The following is a 22,666-nucleotide window of genomic DNA, read 5'->3' on the forward strand; positions in this document are numbered from 1 at the left end:
CCTATGTACAAGAATATAACTACTATAATACTGCCCCCTAACTACTATAATACTGCCCCCTATGTACAAGAATATAACTACTATAATACTGCCCCATATGTACAAGAATATAACTACTATAATACTGCCCCATATGTACAAGAATATAACTACTATAATACTGCCCCATATGTACAAGAATATAACTACTATAATACTGCCCCATATGTACAAGAATATAACTACTATAATACTGCCCCCTATGTACAAGAATATACCTACTATAATACTGCCCCCTATGTACAAGAAAATAACTACTATAATACTGCCCCCTATGTACAGGAATATCACTACTATAATACTGCCCGCTATGTACAAGAATATAACTACTATAATACTGCCCTCTATGTACAGGAATATAACTACTATAATACTGCCCCCTATGTACAGGAATATCACTACTATAATACTGCCCCCTATGTACAAGAATATAACTACTATAATACTGCCCCCTAACTACTATAATACTGCCCCCTATATACAAGAATATAACTACTATAATACTGCCCCCTATGTACAAGAATATAACTACTATAATACTGCCCCCTATGTACAAGAATATAACTACTATAATACTGCCCCCTATGTACAAGAATATAACTACTATAATACTGCCCCCTATGTACAAGAATATAACTACTATAATACTGCCCCCTATGTACAGGAATATCACTACTATAATACTGCCCGCTATGTACAAGAATATAACTACTATAATACTGCCCGCTATGTACAATAATATAACTACTATAATACTGTCCCCTATGTACAAGAATATAACTACTATAATACTGCCCCCTATGTACAGGAATATCACTACTATAATACTGCCCCCTATGTACAAGAATATAACTACTATAATACTGCCCCTATGTACAAGAATATAACTACTATAATACTGCCCCCTATGTACAAGAATATAACCACTATAATACTGCCCACTATGTACAAGAATATAACTACTATAATACTGCCCCCTATGTACAAGAATATAACTACTATAATACTGCCCCTATGTACAAGAATATAACTACTATAATACTGCCTCCTAGAGTTGAGGTTGTGTGTGGTGTGAGCTCTTGACCCTCCTCATGTCTGGAGCTAGCCCAGGGCGGGGCCACCCTGGGTTGGGATATTCCCCAAGCAAGGCCCAGGCTTTCAGGCCTACACCGGGAGTGAACTCCCAAAAACTTTCTGTTAGGGATGCAAATCCCAAAGTCATGAAGAGTGAAGATTGTGGACATGATGTCGCTGTATTGAACAAAGAGAAAGATTTGAACGTGAATACTGCAGTAAAAGCAGCAAGTTCTATAAGCAGCCAGCGTGGAGGAGCTCAGGTGATGCAGCAGAGTGAGAGACAAGCAGCAGGTGCACAGCCCCCCACTCCTGCACCCAGACAGAGGAGAACATCATTGGAGAGACAGACCCTGCGAGAGAACCTGCAGCAGAGGGATGTGGTGTCCAGCATGGCCTGCACAGGCCGCACCAGGTCAGCAGTAAAGCCGCAGACTGTTACCATGAGCACTGCTAAGTGTGAACAGGCCCCTGCAAGTGCAAGCCACAAGCCTGGGAAGGAGACGGGTGCACCAAAACCATCTGGAGCTGCACCCCGACCAGCACAGCAGGGGAAGGAGACCGCACGGGCACCGGAGCTGCAGTTGGCGGAGGAGATACCGACTCTGGTAAGGAGGATGGGGGAGCTGACTAATCACAAGAAAATGCTGCAGATGCAAATAGACTGTATGTACTCTCTTAGAACTGCACACCCTGAAAGCAGCACCCTGTATAACTCCAAGCTGCAGGGACTAGGCATAGAGCTGGCACAGGTGGTCAGGGATATGGACTGTGTCCTGGAGAGGATGGGACCCCTGGCCGAGTCATACAGGAACCAGGAGCGCTTCTCCCAGCAGAGGCAGAGCTGTGACTCTGGGCCCCGGGCCCCTACAGCACAAGCAGGACCCATGCCCCCAGATGTACCCCCACGTGTTACACAGTTTCTCAGGCCTGCAAGCTTCTCGTTCCAGAAGGGACAGACACCAGATCAGGCGCAGAGCTCTGCAGCAGTCCCAGAGCAGGTGCATGGACCTGTAGTACCACAAGTCCCAGCAGTGTCAGTGCAGCAGCAGGATGGTGAACTTGCATCTATGGGTCAGGGTGATGCGGTGACCCAGGAGAACTCTAATGTGCTTGAGACTGGGGATACTGTTGCTATACCTGAGGAGTCGAGGGATGGAGGGGACCCTCAGTCTATCTGGGATGTTCAGCCACCGGAGGATAACATAGAAGTGGATGGGGGGCAGGGGGTTATACAAATTAATGTGTGTGACTTCCCCCCTTTAACATCGAGCCCCTTAGTAGAGTCAGGTCCCTCTAGATCAGACCCTCCCCCAATTCCCGTAGTGAGGCCCGTCAGGAACCTCCTAAAAACGCCTGAAGCCGCGGCGCTCCCTCCTTCACCTCCGGCGCACAATACTCAGGGCTGGCATTTAAGAGGAGGAATGTGGTGCGCTTTAAAAACAGAGGCGCAAAGGAAGATCTCCCAGATAGGAGGTTTGTGGTGCGGGATCTCCTGTGCGGCCAGATGGGGTTCTCCCCAGATGATATCCTGGCGGTCATAAACCTTCCAGACAGACAGGGCTACGATGTCAGCTTTAAGCTCATGTCTAGTCTGGACAGGTTCTGGGATAAACTCCCCCGGTTCAGGGACACTGATGGTTGGAGCAAGTTCGTGTTTGTTCCCATATCCAGGCCAGGTACCGTGGTGGTCAATGTAATATTCTGGAACGAGTCAGTTCCCCCTCAGGATGTTCTAGTGTGGCTCAGGCGCCATTGTGATCTTGTGTCAGACCTCACTAAGAATAGAGACACCGACGGTATCTGGACTGGGGGGTGGAAGGTGCTGGTAAAACTGCGCCAATATAACAACATCACCCTACACCTCCCCAACTCCTTCTATATAGGGAGAGAAAAGGGCGTCTGCTTCTATCCCGGACAACCACGAAAGTGCTTTAGATGTGGTAAGATCGGTCATGTGGCCAAAGTATGCACAGTGGCAAAATGTAACCTGTGTGGGGAGGTCGGCCATCTCAGTGCCACCTGTGAGACAGTCAGATGTAACCTCTGCGGAGAGATTGGGCACCCACACAAGGATTGCCCGGAGGCCTGGCATAACATCGCCAGGGACTTCTCAGATGATGAAATGGTGCAGGAGGCAGATGCCTTAGAGGAGGAGGCCTTGGTGTCGGGGCAAATTCTGACCAGGCGGGAGGTACAGCAGGGCTCAGGTGAGACAGTACCAGAACCCCAGCAGTCAGACAGCAATCAGGGGAATATGGAGATGGTCACTCGGGGCCAGCCTCAGGCAGCCACCTCTGTAACAACATCTGAATTTGAGGAGTCAAAGAAGAACAAGAGGAAAAAAAAGATAAATCCTCTCGTAAACCTGAGGAAGATTGTAATTTAGGCCCAAAAACCAGGAGAAAGTCCAGTGGTGATGCCGGGATCATGGTCCTATCTAACAGATATGATGCTCTGTCAGAGTCAGATGAGGATTATGAGAGAGAGTTACAGCGCATTCAAAATGAGTGTGAAGCGGATACAGGGGATCCTCCAACTAAGAAGAAGCCCCCTCCTGTAGATACCGCGGAGGAGTCAGACATGGAGACAGGTGGAAGACAGGGGGAGGATGACTCTGACTCATGATGATGGGGGTCGCTGCTTTGCTTTTTTTGGTTATAATGGTTGGGTTCTCTCTAAAAGTTGCTTCCAGCAACGTCAACAGCATTAAAGTAAGAAGGACCAGACACGCAGTATATGACCACCTGAGATATTTGGACGCTGATGTCATCTTCCTGCAGGAGATCCGTCTGACCACCTTGGGGCACCTCCGTGAGGCTGAGCGTGAGTGGCGGTCTGGTCCTTCTTACTAGTCACTGGCTGTGGAGCCGTACGCCGGGGTCGCCATACTGTTTAACACCACAGACGTGACAGTGCACAGGCTGACGGAGGTCGCTATGGGGAGGTGCCTGGTGCTAGAGGTGACCATCCATGGTAGGCGGCTCCGGCTGATGAACATCTATGGCCCACAGACAGTGACAGAGAGAATCCAGCTGTTCAATGAGGTGAAGCAGCATTTATTTACCTCTATCCCTGTAGTAATGGCGGGCGACTTTAATGTTGTCATGACTTCAGGTGATCGGTCCGCGGCAGAGCAGTGCTTAGAGACTCCAAGGTCCTACAGAGCATAATATCACAGGCCCATCTACGTGATGTATTTACCTTGGACGGGAGGAAGCCTCGGTACACCTATATGTGTGCTGACAGGCATAGCAGGATCGATATGGCATTTGTGAGTCCCTCAGAGAATGTTAGTGGTATAAGCGAGAAGGTCGTCCCATATTCTGACCACCTTGTCCTACTGTTTCACCGTGCCACATAAAAGGTTGGTACATAAAATGAGACTGCTGGGAATAGGAGAAAATCTGTGTATTTGGGTAAGTAATTGGCTTAGTGATAGAAAACAGAGGGTGGTCATTAATGGCACATTCACAGATTGGGTTGATGTTACCAGTGGAGTGCCACAGGGGTCAGTATTGGGGCCACTTCTTTTTAATATTTTTATTAATGACCTTGTAGTGGGTTTACACAGTCAAGTTTCAATATTTGCAGATGATACTAAGCTGTGTAAAGTAATAAATACTGAGGTCGATAGTTTAGCATTACAGAGGGATTTGTGGAAGCTTGAGGGATGGGCAGAGAAATGGTTGATGAGGTTTAATGTAGATAAATGTAAAGTTATGCACTTGGGCCATGGAAACAAAAAGTATAATTATGTTCTAAACCAGGGGTCTCAAACTCACGGCCCGCGGGCCAACTGCGGCCCGCGGGACAATATTTTGCGGCCCCCACCTGGAAAAGCACCGCCCGCCGTGTATTCACGGCGGCGGTCGGGTCGCGCTGCATGGAGAGGGCTCACGGGCTGAGCCCTCTCCATAGCCGGTAAGTCTTTGCTGCATATTGCAGCAAAGGCTTACCGGTAACACCCGCGATCGGTGCTAGCACCGATCGCGGGTGCTTTCACAGCGATGGCTGCCGGCAAAGCTGCCGGCAGCCTCAAAAAGATAGCGGCACATGGGCGCCGCCATCTTACCTGGGATCGCCGCTCCCCGTGACGTCATCGGGGGGCGGCGATCCGTCTCCATGGTAGCCTCGGGTCTTCCGAAGACCCGAGGCTATTTCGTTTTAACCCCTTCATTACAATGTGCTGATAGCACATTGTAATGAATGAGGAGGAAAATCCCCATATACTGCCATACTGTAGTATGGCAGTATATGATAGGATCGATCAGACAACCTAGGGTTAAAGTACCCTAGGGAGTCTGAAAAATAGTATAAATAAAAATTTAAAAAAGTGTAAAAAAAAAATAATAAAAAAACATTAAATTTCAAATCACCCCCCTTTCCCTAGAACTGACATAAATATAAATAAACAGTAAAAATCATAAACACATCAGGTATCGACGCGTCCGAAAATGCCCGATCTATCAAAATATGATAACGTTTTTTACAATGCGTTTAACCCCGTTACGAAAAATAGCGCCCAAAGTCGAAAATGGCACTTTTTTGCCATTTTGAAAAATATAAAAAAATCTATAAAAAGTGATCAAAAGGTCGAACAGTCCTAAAAATGATATCATTGAACATATTATCAAATTTCGCAAAAAATGACACCACCCACAGCTCCGTACACCAAAGTATGAAAAAGTTATTAGCGCCAGAAGTTGGCAAAATCAAAAAAAATAATTTTTGTACAGGAGGTTTTAATTTTTGTAAATGTATGAAAACATTATAAAACCTATACAAATTTGGTATCCCCTTAATCGTACCGACCCAAAGAATAAAGTAGACATGTCATTTGGGGCGCTCAGTGAAAGACGTAATATCCAAGCCCACAAGAAAGTGGCGCAAATGCATTTTCATTGCATTTGGAATTTTTTTCCCGCTTCCCAGTACATGGCATGTAATATTTAATACCATCACTATGAAGTGCAATTTGTTACGCAGAAAACAAGCCGTCACACAGCTCTTTACGTGTAAAAATAAAAAAGTTATAGATTTTTGAAGGTGGGGAGTGAAAAATGGACATGAAAAAACAGGAAAGGGCCCGTAACCGGTTAATCCCCTTCCCTCCGGTACTTGAAGAAGATGAAGTCGCCGCTCTGAACCCACTTGGTGAAGGTCAGAGCGGCGACTTCATCTTCTTCGATGGGAGGGACATGGGGAGGCAAGTACCGGGGGGGAGGGGGGGGATGGAGTGTCCCTGACTGGGCTCAGTGCGGTAGGAGCTTGGGACCCCTCGGTGCACAGGACGCGTTCATAGAGAAAACACGTCTCCCCGCTCGGGGCTTTCCTTGCGCTGGGAGACGCCATGACATTTTAATCTGAATAATGATATTTTGTAAGCGCATTTTGTGTGGAAAACTTGATGCGGCCCAGCCTTACCCAGAATCTACCTCCAGCGGCCCCCAGGTAAAATGAGTTTGAGACCCCTCTTCTAAACGGTCAATTACTTAGTAAAACTGAAGCTGAAAAGGACTTGGGGGTATTGGTGGATGGTAAACTTAATTTTAGTGACAGAGCCAGGAGGCTGCTGCTAAAGCAAATAAAATAATGGGATGTATCAAGAGAGGAATAGATTCTCATGATAAAGACATAGTTCTGCCCTTATACAAATCCCTGGTCAGACCACACATGGAATATTGTGTACAGTTTTGGGCACCAGTGTATAAAAAGGATATAGTAGAGCTGGAACGGGTGCAGAGGAGAGCAACCAGGATTATTAGTGGAATGGGGGAACTAGAATACACTGACAGATTAAAAAATTTGGGATTATTCAGTTTAGAAAAAAGACGACTGAGGGGAGACCTCATTACAATGTACAAATACCTGAACGGACAGTACAAGGATCTCTCCAAAGATCTTTTTATACCTCGGCCTGTGACCAGGACAAGGGGGCATCCTCTACGCCTAGAGGAGAGGCGATTCTACCATCACCATAGACAAAGGTTCTTTACTGTAAGAGCAGTGAGACTGTGGAACTCTCTGCCGCAGGAGGTTGTTATGGCCGACTCTATGTACATGTTCAAGAGAGGCCTGGATGACTTTCTGGAGAGAAAAAATATCACAGGTTATGGGGATAAAACATTTATTTAATTCTTAAAGGTTGGACTTGATGGACTTGCGTCTCCTTCCAGCCTTATATACTATACTATGATACCTAGGAGCCACTAACCGCTCGGATATTGGTCGTGGGTTATGGAGGCTCAATTCTAGCATCCTGGATGATGCCTATGTCCAGAATTGTATCCACTCCCTTTTTCAGGACCAGCTCCAGAGAGTAGACTTCTATGACAACATATCTGACTGGTGGGAGAACGTCAAGGAGGAGATCTGGTCCCTCTTAAAGATACTGTCAGTGAAGAAGGGTAAGAGTAAGTACAGCCAGTATCTCAAGCTGGGGAAAGAATTGGAGTCACTGTATTCGGTGGGCGGGGATGACAAACAAAATATTGACCGACTGAAATCTGAAATAAAGCAGTATCAGTACAGCCGCTACACGTCCCTGGTGATCGAGAGAGATTACGGAAAACTGGGCGTTCCTGATCCGTATGAAAATTGCCGGGAACGTGTGGCCAAGAAATTGATCACAGGTCTCACTGACTCCCAGGGAGTTTTACAGGAATCTCGGGAGGGTATCCTGGGGGTGGTGAGATCCTACTATGCTGAGTTATTTCAGAAGAAGGTTTTGGATAAAAAGAAAATGGCTCAATTCTTGGAGGCAACTCCAGGTCCTGACACTAGAGATTTTGGATTTTTCTCCTTTAATAGCAGGAATAACAGAGGAGGAGGTTAAAGAGGCCATTGATAAGTTAGGTCTGAAGAAGGCACCAGGTCCTGATGGTATTACATGTGAATTCTATAAGAAGTTCAGAGACCTCTTAGCCCCGATCCTTGTGGATGTATTTACTAATTGTCTAGAAAATCACCTGATGCCTCCATCCATGAGAGTGTCCTCCCTTATTCTATTGTCTAAAGGTAAGGAGCCTAGTGACATCAAGAACTGGAGGCCGATCGCCCTCTTGAATGTCGACAGGAAAATTCTGGCAAAAATTCTGTTTTCTAGATTAGTCTGTTTGTCCCCGGCACTGTTGGCAGGCTCTCAGTACGGCACAGTAAGAGGGCGGAACATCTCTGGAGCAGTCATCTCGATAAGGGAGATGTTTGAGAGATGTAAAGCTCTGAGGTGTGGGAGATATGTTGTAGGTCTGGACCAGGCTAAAGCCTTTGACAGGGTTGACCACGATTATCTATGGGCCACTTTGTCAAGGTACGGTATTCCGGGACAATTTATAGATTGGCTGAGAACTTTGTATAGAGAGGCGAAGAGCTTTCCTCTGATCAATGGTTGGCAGGCGGACACTTTTGAAGTAGAGGCTGGGGTGCGACAGGGCTGCCCCCTGAGTCCACTGCTGTATGTGTTTGCCATAGACTTGTTTCTGCGATCACTGCAGCGGTGTGATTTTCAGGGGGTGCCGGTCCCCCATTGCTTGCCCCTGGATGTTGTTGCCTACGCGGATGATGCGACTGTGGTGATATCTGAGCCTCGTGAGGTGGAGATGCTGTCCACAGCCATCAGAAGTTACTCAGAGGCCTCCGGGTCTCTGGTCAACCTTGAGAAGAGTCAGGCTTTCTGGACATTGGATACTGCTCCTGGCTTTGATCTGCCACAGTTCGCCAAGGCCTCCACCCATATTAAGATCCTTGGGGTGAAATTTGGGAGGGAAGATAATGCCAAACTAAATTGGCCAGAATCTTTCTCCGCTCGGCTCTTTAGCCTGTTCTTCCAGCTTTTATGGGGGAACAGGTTGAACCCAGTAAAAAGAGGGATAACCTACCTACGGAGGAGAGAGGGTGGACTGGATATGTTAAATCCAAGGGTATTTTTTGACTCCATATTTCTGAAAGTTAATTTTGGTTCCCTGGACTCAAATAATGGTCTCCTGTGGGTAAGTAGTGTCAGGGACTGGATATTGCCTTTTGCAGAGTCTTGGGTGCGAGGCGGCAGTCTCAAGAGGGGCCGATGGACTCCTGGCTTCCTCCCCCAATATCTGGAGTATGGTCTTAGGTGTTTGAAAAAGTGGAGGTTAGACAAGACATTTTTGGAGAGTAAGACCAGGAAGGACCTTTATACCAATATCTGTAGGACCTTCTATATTGTTCAGCCAGCTCTGAGGGACTGCACAACGGCCACCCTGCAGGAGAATCTGAGGTTCCTCAATAGTCCGAGACTCCCTGCAAAGCTCTTTGATATCGCCTGGTTGTCCTTACATGGGAGGCTCTTTGTCAGGGGAAATTTAAAATTCTTGAGTCTCTCTGAGCGTTTGTGCCCCTTGGGATGTCAGCAGGAGGAGACCATGGAGCATTTTACTACTGAGTGCCCGGGAGGGAGGCAGATATGGCAGGAGGTGTCTCACAGACTCAGAATATCAAGACTGCAGTCTCTGACCTACCCGGACATAATCTATGGGGTGACACCACAGGTAGCCGGCATAGACCGAGGGACCATGTACCTGATCATCAGTACAATTAAATACTACCACTGGCACACCAGGACCAGAGTGTCTGCACACAGCGAGTTCTTCCAGCCTATGAACGCTGTAACCCAAATATTATCAGAGCTGAGGTGGATCCGATCCATAGAGGTTAAAAAAACTGGTAATAATGTTAAGTTATTGAGGAACATATGTCTGGGGTAATTCTTCAAGTAATTATATTAATTTCCACATTTTCTTTTTACCAGTGATGGACTTTTTGAAGATTATTATGAATTTATTATTTTCTGATCTGTATGATATGTGTTAAATAATTGTCTGCTAATTGTAATATTTTCTGTTTGTTTATACTAATAAAAATTGCCGCCTATGTACAAGAGTATAACTACTATACCACCAGAAATGGAAAATTGTCACAAATCTAGAATTTCATTGCATTTTAGGACCAATGATCTATAAATGACATCAGTTATTTACAATCTGCACTTTTTTCTGCTACAATATAAGATCCTGTTCATGTAAGAAGTTTGTGCGCACTGTAACGCAACAATAAATGACCATACATCCGATGGTACCAGTGGATGGTATCTATAAGGCTGCATTCACACCTTCAGATTTTAGATGCAGTATTTGAAGCCAATATCTAGTGTGGATCAGAATGGGTCTATTCTACTTACTACTACATCACTACTACATCTCTAGTATATCACTCGTACATCACTCGTACATCTCTACTACATCACTACTACATCTCTACTACATCACTACTACAGCTCTACTACATCACTACTACAGCTCTACTACATCACTACTACATCTCTACTACATCACTACTACAGCTCTACTACGTCAGTACTACATCACTACTACAGCTCTACTACGTCAGTACTACATCACTACTACATCTCTACTACATCACTACTACATCTCTACTACATCACTACTACAGCTCTACTACGTCAGTACTACATCACTACTACAGCTCTACTACGTCACTACTACATCACTACTACGTCACTAGTACATCACTATTACATCTCTACTACATCACTAGTACGTCACTAGTACGTCACTAGTACATCACTAGTACATCTCTACTACATCACTAGTATGTCACTACTACATCACTATTACATCTCTACTACATCACTAGTACGTCACTACTACATCACTATTACATCTCTACTACATCACTAGTACGTCTCTACTACATCACTAGTACGTCTCTACTACATCACTAGTACGTCTCTACTACATCACTAGTACATCTCTACTACGTCCCTACTACATCTCTACTACATCACTAGTACGTCACTACTACATCACTAGTACGTCTCTACTACGTCCCTACTACATCTCTACTACATCACTAGTACGTCACTACTACATCACTAGTACGTCTCTACTACGTCCCTACTACATCTCTACTACATCACTAGTACGTCACTACTACATCACTAGTACGTCTCTACTACGTCACTAGTATGTCACTAGTACATCACTAGTACGTCTCTATTACATCACTAGTACGTCTCTACTACGTCACTAGTACATCACTACACTAGTACATCACTACTACATCACTAGTACAGCTCTACTACGTCACTACTACATCACTACTACAGCTCTACTACGTCACTAGTACATCTCTACTACATCACTAGTACATCTCTACTACATCACTAGTACATCACTACTATATCACTAGTACATCTCTACTACATGACTACTACATCTCTAGTATATCACTACTACATCTCTAGTACATCTCTACTACATCACTAGTACATCTCTACTACATCACTAGTACATCACTACTATATCACTAGTACATCTCTACTACATGACTACTACATCTCTAGTATATCACTACTACATCTCTAGTACATCTCTACTACATCACTAGTACATCTCTACTACATCACTAGTACATCACTACTACTTCACTAGTACGTCTCTACTACGTCACTACTACATCACTAGTACATCTCTACTACGTCTCTACTACACCACTACTACATCACTAGTACATCTCTACTATGTCTCTACTACGTCACTAGTACGTCACTACTCTGTTCTTCTCCTCCTTGCCCTGTCCTCTGCCTCTGAGACTGTTGACCATTTTCTCCTGCTGCAGACGCTAATATTCTCTTGGTATCACTGACCGGACCTTCTCCTGGATCTCCTCATCCCTCTCCAACCGGACGTTCAGTGTCCATCACTCTCACACCTCCTCTTCACCTCGCTCCCTCTCTGTTGGGTCCCTCAGGGTTCTGTCCTGGGACCCGACTCTTCTCCCTCTGCACCTCTGGCCTAGGACAACTCATCAGCTCCCATGGCTTCCAATACCATTCATATGCAGATGAGACACAGATCTATATTTCTGGTCCAGATGTCTCCTCTCTTCTACCCAGAATTCCAGAGTGTCTATCAGCCATATCCTCCTCCTATTCCCGTTTTCTAATACTTAACATGGACAAAAACAGAACTCATAGGGGCTTATTTACTAAGGGTTGTGGATCACAATTTCGTCGGATTGTTCACGGTTTCCAGGATTTGTGCAGCTTTGGCAGCTATTTATCAGGTGTCTGCGCTGGGATTGTGTCGCACGCGACCGGTTTGTGGCGATAGAAATCGGGGGGCCAGGCCATCAGACGATCCGACTGATTCGGACTGAGTGTGGGATTTAACTTTCAAACTGTGTCACAAGACAATGCACTTACATGCACCGGGAAGAAGAAGGTGAAGTCCGGCAGTGACACATGCAGGATATCGGGTGCACGATCTTAGTGAATTTATCAGACTGTCCCCCAAATTCCAATCCTTCAAATGTAACCTGAAAACCCTCCTGTTCAGGATCTACATCACACAATAACTACTCTGCTCCCTCACCTCATGTCTCCTTTCCCCCTTATAGATGGTGAGCCCTCAGGGACAGGGTCCTCCTCCCACTTGTCTCCTGATCTCTGTAGTTTTGTGTTTTGTACTTGCACCTGTTTTTGCTTAATGTAATATATGTGACCCCCCTACTGATTGTACAGCCCCATGGAAGCAGTGGGCCCCATGGCAGACTTCTGAAGGGGACCCCTGCCAGCTTAAAACTATACATATATTACATTCTTATATACATAAACATACAGTTCATCACTCATACATATGCAACACCCTCACCGATGCAATGGCGAAGGAGTGCTTGCGAATACGTCCCACAGCATGTCATCACATCACACAGGGGACATTGCAGTGGTAGCTCCTGCCTGGCAGGGCAGGAGTTAAGTGTTTTGTATGATTCAAGATCTGTCGTCCAATCACTTGTATTGCATTCTGTCTAATGTAAGCTGAGATGTAATTGGAGGAGCAGCCACCACCTGACCAGGGGAGTTACAAAACCCCTGGCCAGGAATGTTCTAGAGAGCAGTTCTAGTCAGACCTGAGGGTCTGCAGGACACCAGAACAGCTTAGTCTGAGCTCAGCTCAGATCAGAACAGCTAGAGACTAGTTTTAGCCTAGCTCAGATCAGAAGAAGCAGACTGGGTTATCCCAGTCCGGACTCTATCCAGCCAGCATACCATACCGGAGCAGGAAGAACCTAGCCCCTGCCTCTGAAGAGTGGAGCTAATAGATAAGAGTTAGTGAGGAAAGGGGTATCATCCTACCTTCAAGGGTGATACCTGAAGCACTCCAGGACAAGCTGAAGCTTCCTATTAGGACACAGCTACCTCCCAGCCTGCCCTCTACATCCAGGCTGGCGATCTACCTCCTGTGGCTTCCTCCAACTGCATCTCAGTACTCCACCATTCTGCTAAAGGCACGTTGCTGAAGTTCCTGTCGGTTCCAATAAAGAACTGTAAGTTGTTTTTGTTCAACCTCTACCTCCGTCTGGTCCCTGCTACTACGGCTGTCACCATCACAGGCACCCTGTCCACTACCCAGAGACTCAAACTCTAGACACCAAAGGGTTGCCCCAGGGAGATCCGCTATAGCAGTCTCTCCCTCATCATTTCTTGCCAACACCACCCTGCTGGAGACCTGCCAGGCTGTAGGACAGCCCTCCGGTTCCCCATACCAAGCACCGTGACACTAGCGTGCCTAGGCCGCAACCGCCAGCCACTCAGGTACTGCGGGCCTCGGCTGACTCCAGGCCCCGAGAAAAGGCTAGGCCCCGGTGGGGGATGTTGCACATACAAATTTATACACTGTTACACACATATAAAGTATATACACCCCCCATACGCACATACAGTGCCATATACAGACATACAGCTTACATACATAACGTACTGTATTTGCACACCATACACACATCACATATACACACACATAAACAATATATATACCACAATGTGCAGCATAATGGGGGTCATTTACTGTGGGCTTGATTCGCGTTTTCCCAACGTGTTACCCGAATATTTCCGATTTGCGGCGATTTTCCCTGAATTGCCCCCGGTTTTTGGCGCACGCGATCGGATTGTGGCGCATCGGCGCTGGCATGCACGCAACGGAAATCGGGGGCGTGGCCGAACCAAAACCCGACGGATTCGGAAAAACCGCCGCATTTAAAACAAAAAATTGGTTGCACGGGCCATACTCACATGCACCAGGAAGAGATCAGTTAACTCCGAGGCAACTCGGCGGACCTCGGCGCAGCAGCGACACCTGGTGGACACCGGGCGCAGGACCTTCATGAATCGCCGGAAGACCCGAACGCTCGTCCGAGAAGCCACCGCTGGAACGCAAATGGACCGGGTAAGTAAATGTGCCCCATTATGTATATAATGGTGCACATTCTTCATTCTTTAGTGTCAGGTCGGATGACGGGGCGCCCTGATACTGTGGGCCCCATAGCGGCTGCTACCGCTGCAGTTACGCCCCTGCATGAAAGTAATACTGCTATATAAATAAGAATAATAATGATAATAATAATAATAATAAACTGAACGTGTGAACACACCCTCAAAGCCATCTAAGAACTAATAGGCAGTAGATGGGCTTGGAGTGAAGAGTCCGCCGCTCCCCCTCCTCTACATCTGCATGACTTGGTGGAATGCGGGGGTCACTGCGTTACATCTTGTATTGGGACTGGTAATTATTGTGTATTTATGGGAAACCCCCCCTATAAACATTTCAGCCCATGCAGAAGTGATATGAATGAGCAATATGTTCTATTGTTCTTTGAATTTAACCTTTGGAGTAATTTAGATTTATGCAAACACCCCCCCCCCCCCCCCACACACACACACACACACACATTATCTGAATATTTACACAGGAGATCTGACCACATTCAATGCATACAGTTTAGCAAGGGTTAAGTCATTATGTCTACGTTTACTTGTTACTAACGACCATCAGCCAATGGAATTGTAGTCACCGCCCTTGAACAGCATGTGCATGCACTCGCCCGCCGAGGGAAAACTATTGTGCCGGATCATGGCGATGACTAGTACGATGAGGATAAGGACCACGATCCCGCCCAGGACGATGGTAATGATATCGGCTACGTGGAGGCACCACTGTTTGGCCAGCAGGCACTTGGTGCTGGACAGGGTGCCGTTGTTGGGTTCGGGTTGTAAGCCGAGGATCGTGCACATCATGGGGTAGATGTCTACACTGTTTATGGTGTCGATCTTGCTCTTCTCGATGAAGGCCGGTCCATGCGCTGCCAGGAAGGGGTGCATGCTGCGCAGGCTGTTGTTATAGCCGTGGTTCCCCACTGCAAGATATAAGACGAATTTCAGGATTGTGCCATATACCCTCTTCCTGTCCAAATATTGCCTTTTTTGTTATTTATGCCTTATTTATATTTCATTTTTAGCGTATTCTATTTTACCATATTTTTTCACACTATATTACCTACTCTTTTGCAAGAAAAAAACCTGCATCTTATAAACCAGTCTGGAGGATGTGACCGCTGTCCTGGGGATCAGGTGAAGCGCTGACAAAGTATTTCACCTGATCTCTGAGAGAGCAATGTGTAAGTAAATCAACTCAGCACCACTGTGTGTGAGTGAACGTAGACGTGCTGTGTGTGTGTGAGTGAATGGACAAGGCAGAGCTGTCTATGTGAATGAATGGACACAGCAGAGCTGTGTGTGTGAGTGAATCTAGATGAGCTGTGTGTGTGTGAGTGAATGGACACGGCAGAGGTGTGTGTGTGAATGAATGGACACGGCAGAGCTGTGTGTGTGAGTGAATCTAGATGAGCTGTGTGTGTGAGTGAATGAATGGACACGGCAGAGCTGTGTGTGTGAGTGAATGGACACGGCAGAGGTGTGTGTGTGTGAGTGAATGGACACGGCAGAGCTGTGTGTGTGAATGGACGTACAAAATCTGTTTAAAGTGGAAATGCTTCCATATAAATGAATCCCTCTAAGACGCAGCAGCTCGGTGGCGATCCGGGGATCACTGGGCTGGGCATATGAAGCACCAGTGCAGCTCCCTGCACCATGTACACAGCAATCACTGAGCATGGTCTATACACAGATGGGGTAATGCATCACCAAAAATACGTTACATGTTATAGGGGAGGACTCATTCTGCGCTATGGTCCAGCCCTCGTCAGCAACCAGGATTATGGGCTGGATGCGGCTGTTGTGCTTGTAGTGGTAGTCATCCGGGATGTCCTCTTTCAGGTAGACCTTCATGTGATCGCTGCAGTTTTTCAGCAGGTTGTAAACCAGGTTTTTATCTGAGAATCAGAGACAAAATATTAGCGGACTTGTACTGATCTATATTTACAATACAGATGTAGCGGAGCTGATGTCCCGACACATATGCAACATCGATTTGGCAAAACTCTGTGCAGCAATGCGTAATCTGTGAGCGCTATATAAATAAAGAATTATTATTATTATAACATCCCCCACCGGGGCCTGGCCTTGTTTGGGTGGCTATAGCCAGCTGGGGCCCAGGATACCGGAGTGCCTGGCTAGTGCGGCTTTGGGCACCCTATGGTTAGGGTGCTTGGTATGGGGACCGGAGGATGGGCCTACAGCCTGGCAGGTCTCCAGCAGGTGGAGCGGCGCTCAACAGCACGTGGCAGCAATATTACACAGTCTGTCTTGCAAAGTCCAATCACACTTGGGCCTTAACCCCTAAGGCAGCAGGGTTAGGCAGCACAGTTAAATAAAACAACAGTTCAAAAGTGCCAGAATAAGGCACACAAGTAGATCATCCTGTTTGTGACGCCATTTGCAACATCCCCCACCGGGGTCTAGCCTTTTCTTGTTGGCCTGGAGGCAGCCAGGGCCCAGATTACCTGAGGGGCTGACGATTGCAGCCTAGGGCACGCTGTGGTCACGGTGCTTGGTATGGGGACTGGAGGGCTGTCCTACAGCCTGGCAGGTCTCCAGCAGGTGGTGTGTGCAAGAAATATGGAGGGAGAGTCTCATGCAATGGTTTCTCCATAGGGCAATTTCTGAGGTATCTGTAGGATGAATCACTGGGTGATGGATTGGGAGCCCGTGGTGGTAAGCAGCATGGATCCAGGGATCAGATGGAGGCAACGTTGTGCAAATCAACTTACAGTTCTTTATTGAACGTCAAATGGCAGGCAACGGCCAAACATGAGCAGTGGATTCAGCAGGCTGGATGCTGGCAGGAGATAGCTGGTTCGCAGGAAGGGTTGCTCACAGCCTGGTAATAGCTTCAGGCTGGGCTGGTAGATGGAGCCGAGTCCGGACAGTGGACCTCTGCTCTGGGGCTTAGTCTCCTGACTTGCCCAGGGTGTCCAGCAGTGGCCTGAGACACCTCCACTTCCCGGTGGAGGTGGACACTGGCTTCTGCAGCACAGACATGGGTGCTGCTCTCCCTCTGCTTACTGGAACTTGCTAGAACTTCGAACCATGAGGTCTGACTCTCTGCTCTCACTCACTAACCCAGTCTGACCATGTGCTCCCACCCACCAGGAGTTTTTATATTCCCCTGGACAGGTGGTAATAACATTTTACATGTTTACTCTTGTCTTACCAGGCGGTGACTTACAGCTGCGATTACAAAGTTTAGCAGAGTAGTAGCTGCTGGGTGAGTAGCTCAGGATCACCTGATAGCTTCTGACAAGGAGAGGGCGCTATTCGCAACAACCACCTAGCCTGTGCATTACCAGGGGTGTTACACATACCTCCTGCCAGGCAGTACAGAGCCCGAAAACCAAGACTGTTCTGCTGGATCTGGTGCGGTTGGATAGTATGCCTTAGCTCATGTCACAGCCAGGAAGTGCCCATCCACTTCAGGAGAAGCTGATGAGGATTTTACTGCTGGGGCTGATAGATATAAGAGGATGGATCTCAGAGTAGGAGTCTGGACAACCATCACTTTACTAGCTTAAAAAATTACTTTTCTAAAAAATTTTTTAAAAAAACAGTAATTATGCACAGGAGATTATATGATTCAATTTCTCCGCTGGCCACCTCTCCAATATCTAAATTGTAGATAACATGCTTCCATCACCAATTAAACAATAAAGTCAAATGCAGTATTGTAATAATACTATATCACCACATACCTTCAAGAGGCAATATTGCTGCAACCGGAGTAACGTCCACCAGTGTGTAATTCCCCCGACCAATGCACTTATCCAAGACGATGACTCTATCGGGCGAGCACTGGGCCATCCCATGGTCACTGGTGATTATTACATTGACCGTGTACCACAGCTTGAACTTTTTAAGCTGGGCCACCAAGTACCCTACTTTCTTGTCAATGACGCCCAAGACTTGAGACATCTTTGATTTGTTTTCAGGTCCAAATAGATGTCCGCTCTTATCAGGTTCTTCAAAGTACAATGTTGCAAAATTGATGGGGTTGTCCGCCCTGGTGAACCATGCGGTGATGTGATCTACTCGTTCTTCAAAGGATAATGAGGAATTATAGCGTAAAGAGTCTTTGAGGGTGAGGTTCTGGATAGTCACGTCTGCCCCCGGCCACATGGCAGCACCACTCCTCCGTCCGGCACGTTCGTTGGTCACCCAGATAGGAGTGGCTTCATTCCACCACCCTGGGTCATTAGTAGACTTATCATCATCTAGTCTGAAGGTCTTGTTGTTGGATTTGTCGTACATGGAGTTGGCTACAATCCCGTGGCTCTCGGCATACAGTCCAGTCACTATGGAATAATGATTCGGGAAAGTCTTTGTGATGAAGACATTCTTGACTTCTCTTACCAGGACGCCATCATCAATGAGTTCTTGGAGGTTGGGGAAGGAATAGTTCAACAAATAGTCTGCTCTGAATCCATCAAAGGACACAAGGATTAACTGGGGTACAGAACTACTACCAGAGTCCACTATGGCTGCATAGACCAGGGCCACCACCAGCATGTACATCCTGAATGTTCTTCTAGGGGTATTTATCTGGAAAAAAAAAGTTTGAGTATTTTAAAACTTCACGAATCTAGAATAAAAACCAAATGACATAACCATTCTCGATAGCCAACTTAGACTCACTTCATATTTATTTTAGGAAACCATCATATACAATCTTTATACCTAGTTCATACACATTAACTATATATTCTATACTTAGCTTGCCCTTTCCATACTCATTCCAGATACTCATCTCATTCACATGTTCTAGATGTCATCCTCACGTAGATAAATGTATTCTAGATCCCATTTCACACTTCGCACATCGATTCTAGACGCCCAACTTAATTATCACCAACTCATTGTAAATGTTAAGCTAACACCATATACATTTATTCCAACACTTTTCTCGAAAACCAATATACTCTTATTCTAGATGCTCAAAGCTCAGTTTTCACACTCATTGTAGATGCTAAGCAAACACAACACTCATTGTAGATACAAATATATAGAGAAAATCGCTCTATAACATATTATATAGATCGTAAACTAGTGAAATATACCAGATAAGCCAAAAAAGCCTTTTCAAATATAACAAATGATAACCGGAAAAACAATCTTTATTAAGCATAGAAATGATAAAATATATCTAAAATGAGTACATCTCAGGGAGAATGAATACACGCCAGGTAAAAGGTCCTGATGGTATAGATCTAATCAAATGTGATATACAGTCATGGCCAAAAGTTTTGAGAATGATACAAATGTTAATTTTTACAAAGTCTACTGCATCAGGTTTTATAATAGAAATTTGCATATACTCCAGAATGTTATAAAGAGGGATCAGCTTAACAGCAAAATGCCTAGAAAATGGACTTTTCCCCCAAAATGCATTTCAACTTCATTGCAGGCGCCTTGAAAGGAGCAGCTCACATGGGGTCAGTGATGTCTCCAGTAACACAGGTGCGGGTGCTGATGAGGACAGGGATGGAGATCAATCTGTCATGGTTAAGTAAGAATCACACCACTGGACACTTTAAAAGGAGGCTGGTGCTTGGCATCATTGTTTCTCTTCTGTTAACCATGGTTATCTCTAAAGAAACATGTGCAGTCATCACTGCACTGCACAAAACTGGCCTAACAGGGAAGAGTATCGCAGATAGAAAGATTGCACCTCAGTCACCAATCTATCGCATCATCAAGGAATTCAAGGAGAGAGGTCCCATTGTTGCCAAAAAGGCCCCAGGGCACCCAAGAAGGACCAGCAAGCACCAGGACCGTCTCTTAAAAGTGTTTCAGCCTGGAGATCAGGCTCCCAGCAGTGCAGAGCTTGCTCAGGAATGGCAGCAGGCAGGTGTGAGGCATCTGCACGCACTGTGACACTGCGGAGACTCTTGGAGCAAGGCCTGGTGTCAAGGAGGGCAGCAAAGAAGCCACTTCTCTCCAGAAAACACATCAGGGACAGAATGATATTCTGCAGAAGGTACAGGGAGTGGACGGCTGAGGACTGGGGGAAAGTCATTTTCTCTGATGAATCCCTTTTCCGATTGTTTGGAACATCTGGAAAACAGCTTGTTGGGAGAAGACAAGGTGAGCGATACCACCAGTCTTGTCTCATGCCACCTGTGAAGCCTCCTGCAATTATTCATCGTCTCTCACAGTCTTGCCTAAAAACACATCCATGAATAAAGAACGGGACCAGAATGTCCTCCAAGAGCAACTTTTCCCAACCGTCCAAGAGCAGTTTGGTGATCAACAATGCCGTTCCCAGCATGTTGGTGCACTTTGCCATAAAGCAAAGATGATAACTAGAGATGAGCGAGTATACTCGTCCGAGCTTGATGCTTGTTCGAGTATTAGCATACTCGGAACGGCTCGTTGCTCGGACGAGTATTTCCCCTGCTCGAGATTGAGAATTTAATTAAGAAAAGACATTGAAGAACAGTAAAGAATACAATTAAAACAGTGAACACAGTGAACACAGGATCATTTAAGTGAAGAACACAGTGAAGAACACAGTGCAGATGTTTCCGTACATCTGCTAACTTATCAGAAGACATTAGTGCAGAAAGGTGTCCTTCACAATAGGATGTGAAGAACAATATGTGTGAAGAACACATTGCAGATGTATGGAAACATCTGATGTACGGAAACATCTGTAATGTGTTCTTCTTTAGTGTTCTTTCAATGTGTTCTTTCGGTGAAAAATGTTTGAGTCTCCCATTGACTTCAATGGGGGTCGTTATTCGATATGAGCACTCGAGCATCGGGAAAAGTTCGACCCGAGTAACGAGCACTCGAGCATTTTAGTGCTCGCTCATCTCTTGTGATAACTAAATGGCTCAGGGAACAAAACATAGAGTCCATGGTCCATGGCCTGGAAACTCCCCAGATCTGAATCCCATTGAGAACTTGTGGTCAATCATCAAGAGACGGGGGGACAAACAAAAACCAACACATTGTGACAAAATGCAGCAGTGATTGTGCAGGAATGGACGGCTATCAGTCAGGATTTGGGCTAGAAGGTGATTGAGAGCTGCCAGGGAGAATTGCAGAGGTCCTGCAGATACTGACTCGCTGCAGTAACTCCTTCTCACTGACAATAAAAGCTTTTGTTCCCCATAATATGATTGCACTTGTATCTCTGTATGTGATAAAAACATCTGACAAACCAGAGGGCAACAGATCATGTGACAATATAATCTTCGTGTCATTCCCAAAACGTTTGACCACGACTGTAGCCAATACCACACTACGGATAAATACAAACGTAAGCTAAGGCGTTACACACTCATTGTAGTGTGTCACATGTAACAGCTATAACATGTCAGGCCAGTGTTAGGGCATGCTGGGAGTTGTAGTATATCACAGATGGTTGTAGGTCAAGGTTGTACAGAATGACATATCATGTGATAAGAAAACTCTACAAACATCTTCACAGTTGGAGCATGAAACACGTTTTCCAAAAGATAGAAGTTTAGTACAATGTGCTGGTGTAAGATTACCAACCAGTCACGCTGCTCCACAAACCTATGAAGACTGGAAAATCCAGTTGATCCACTAATCCAAAGGAGAAAACAGAGAGTCCGTTTATAACCAGAAAACGTCTGCTACCACATAAGAGAAAAACTATGATACATAGAGGATTGGTGGACACTTGGTGACTACAGTTTATCATATTCTCATCAACCAATCACATTGGCGGACTAAATGCCTGAAAATATAAAGCCACCCCATATAGTGGATGGGTGTCAGGCCTCCTTATCCCATGGAAGTAGTATCATATCAGAACATCAACAGCAAAGCTTGGTCCGGCGAATATTCGAGGGAGTGTGGCGATACCGTACTCCCATCAGTCAATCACATGGAATAACATGAGGACCGCTCTCCAGGGCTTGACATTTACGTTGAATGAGGACAAATCCTAAAATCTAGGCTCTTAGATATCCCAGAAGAGGAGAATGGATTAAGACAAGGACTGAGAGATGCTTTCTAGAGCTGAAGTCTATGATGTGCCGCTAAATATGTGGTGCAAGCTGATACCATGCACTGGCCCATACAGGTGGTGCCAACTGAAAGAAACCATACACCCACTATACATCATACACCCACTATACATTATACACCCACTATACATCATACACCCACTATACATCATACACTCACTATACATCATACACCCACTATACATTATACACCCACTATACATCATAC

General features: G+C 45.8%; 2 protein-coding genes across 2 annotated transcripts in view; both read right to left on the bottom strand.

The window, feature by feature from the left end:
- The window catches only part of LOC140122640 (bis(5'-adenosyl)-triphosphatase enpp4-like), a 60,626-nt gene that overhangs the window by 14,988 nt on the left and 22,972 nt on the right, over window positions 1-22,666 (bottom strand). The window lies entirely within an intron of this gene.
- LOC140122639 (bis(5'-adenosyl)-triphosphatase enpp4-like) lies at window positions 14,945-18,997 on the bottom strand. The gene is made up of 3 exons (XM_072143724.1): window positions 18,154-18,997; window positions 16,165-16,338; window positions 14,945-15,363 (listed from the first exon to the last, which is right to left on the bottom strand). The coding sequence occupies exons 1-3, from the start codon at window positions 18,971-18,973 to the stop codon at window positions 14,999-15,001; spliced, it is 1,359 nt and encodes a 452-aa protein (XP_071999825.1). The 5' UTR covers window positions 18,974-18,997; the 3' UTR covers window positions 14,945-14,998.

Source organism: Engystomops pustulosus, chromosome 3 (genome assembly GCF_040894005.1).
Source record: "Engystomops pustulosus chromosome 3, aEngPut4.maternal, whole genome shotgun sequence".
NCBI classification, from domain to species: domain Eukaryota; kingdom Metazoa; phylum Chordata; class Amphibia; order Anura; family Leptodactylidae; genus Engystomops; species Engystomops pustulosus.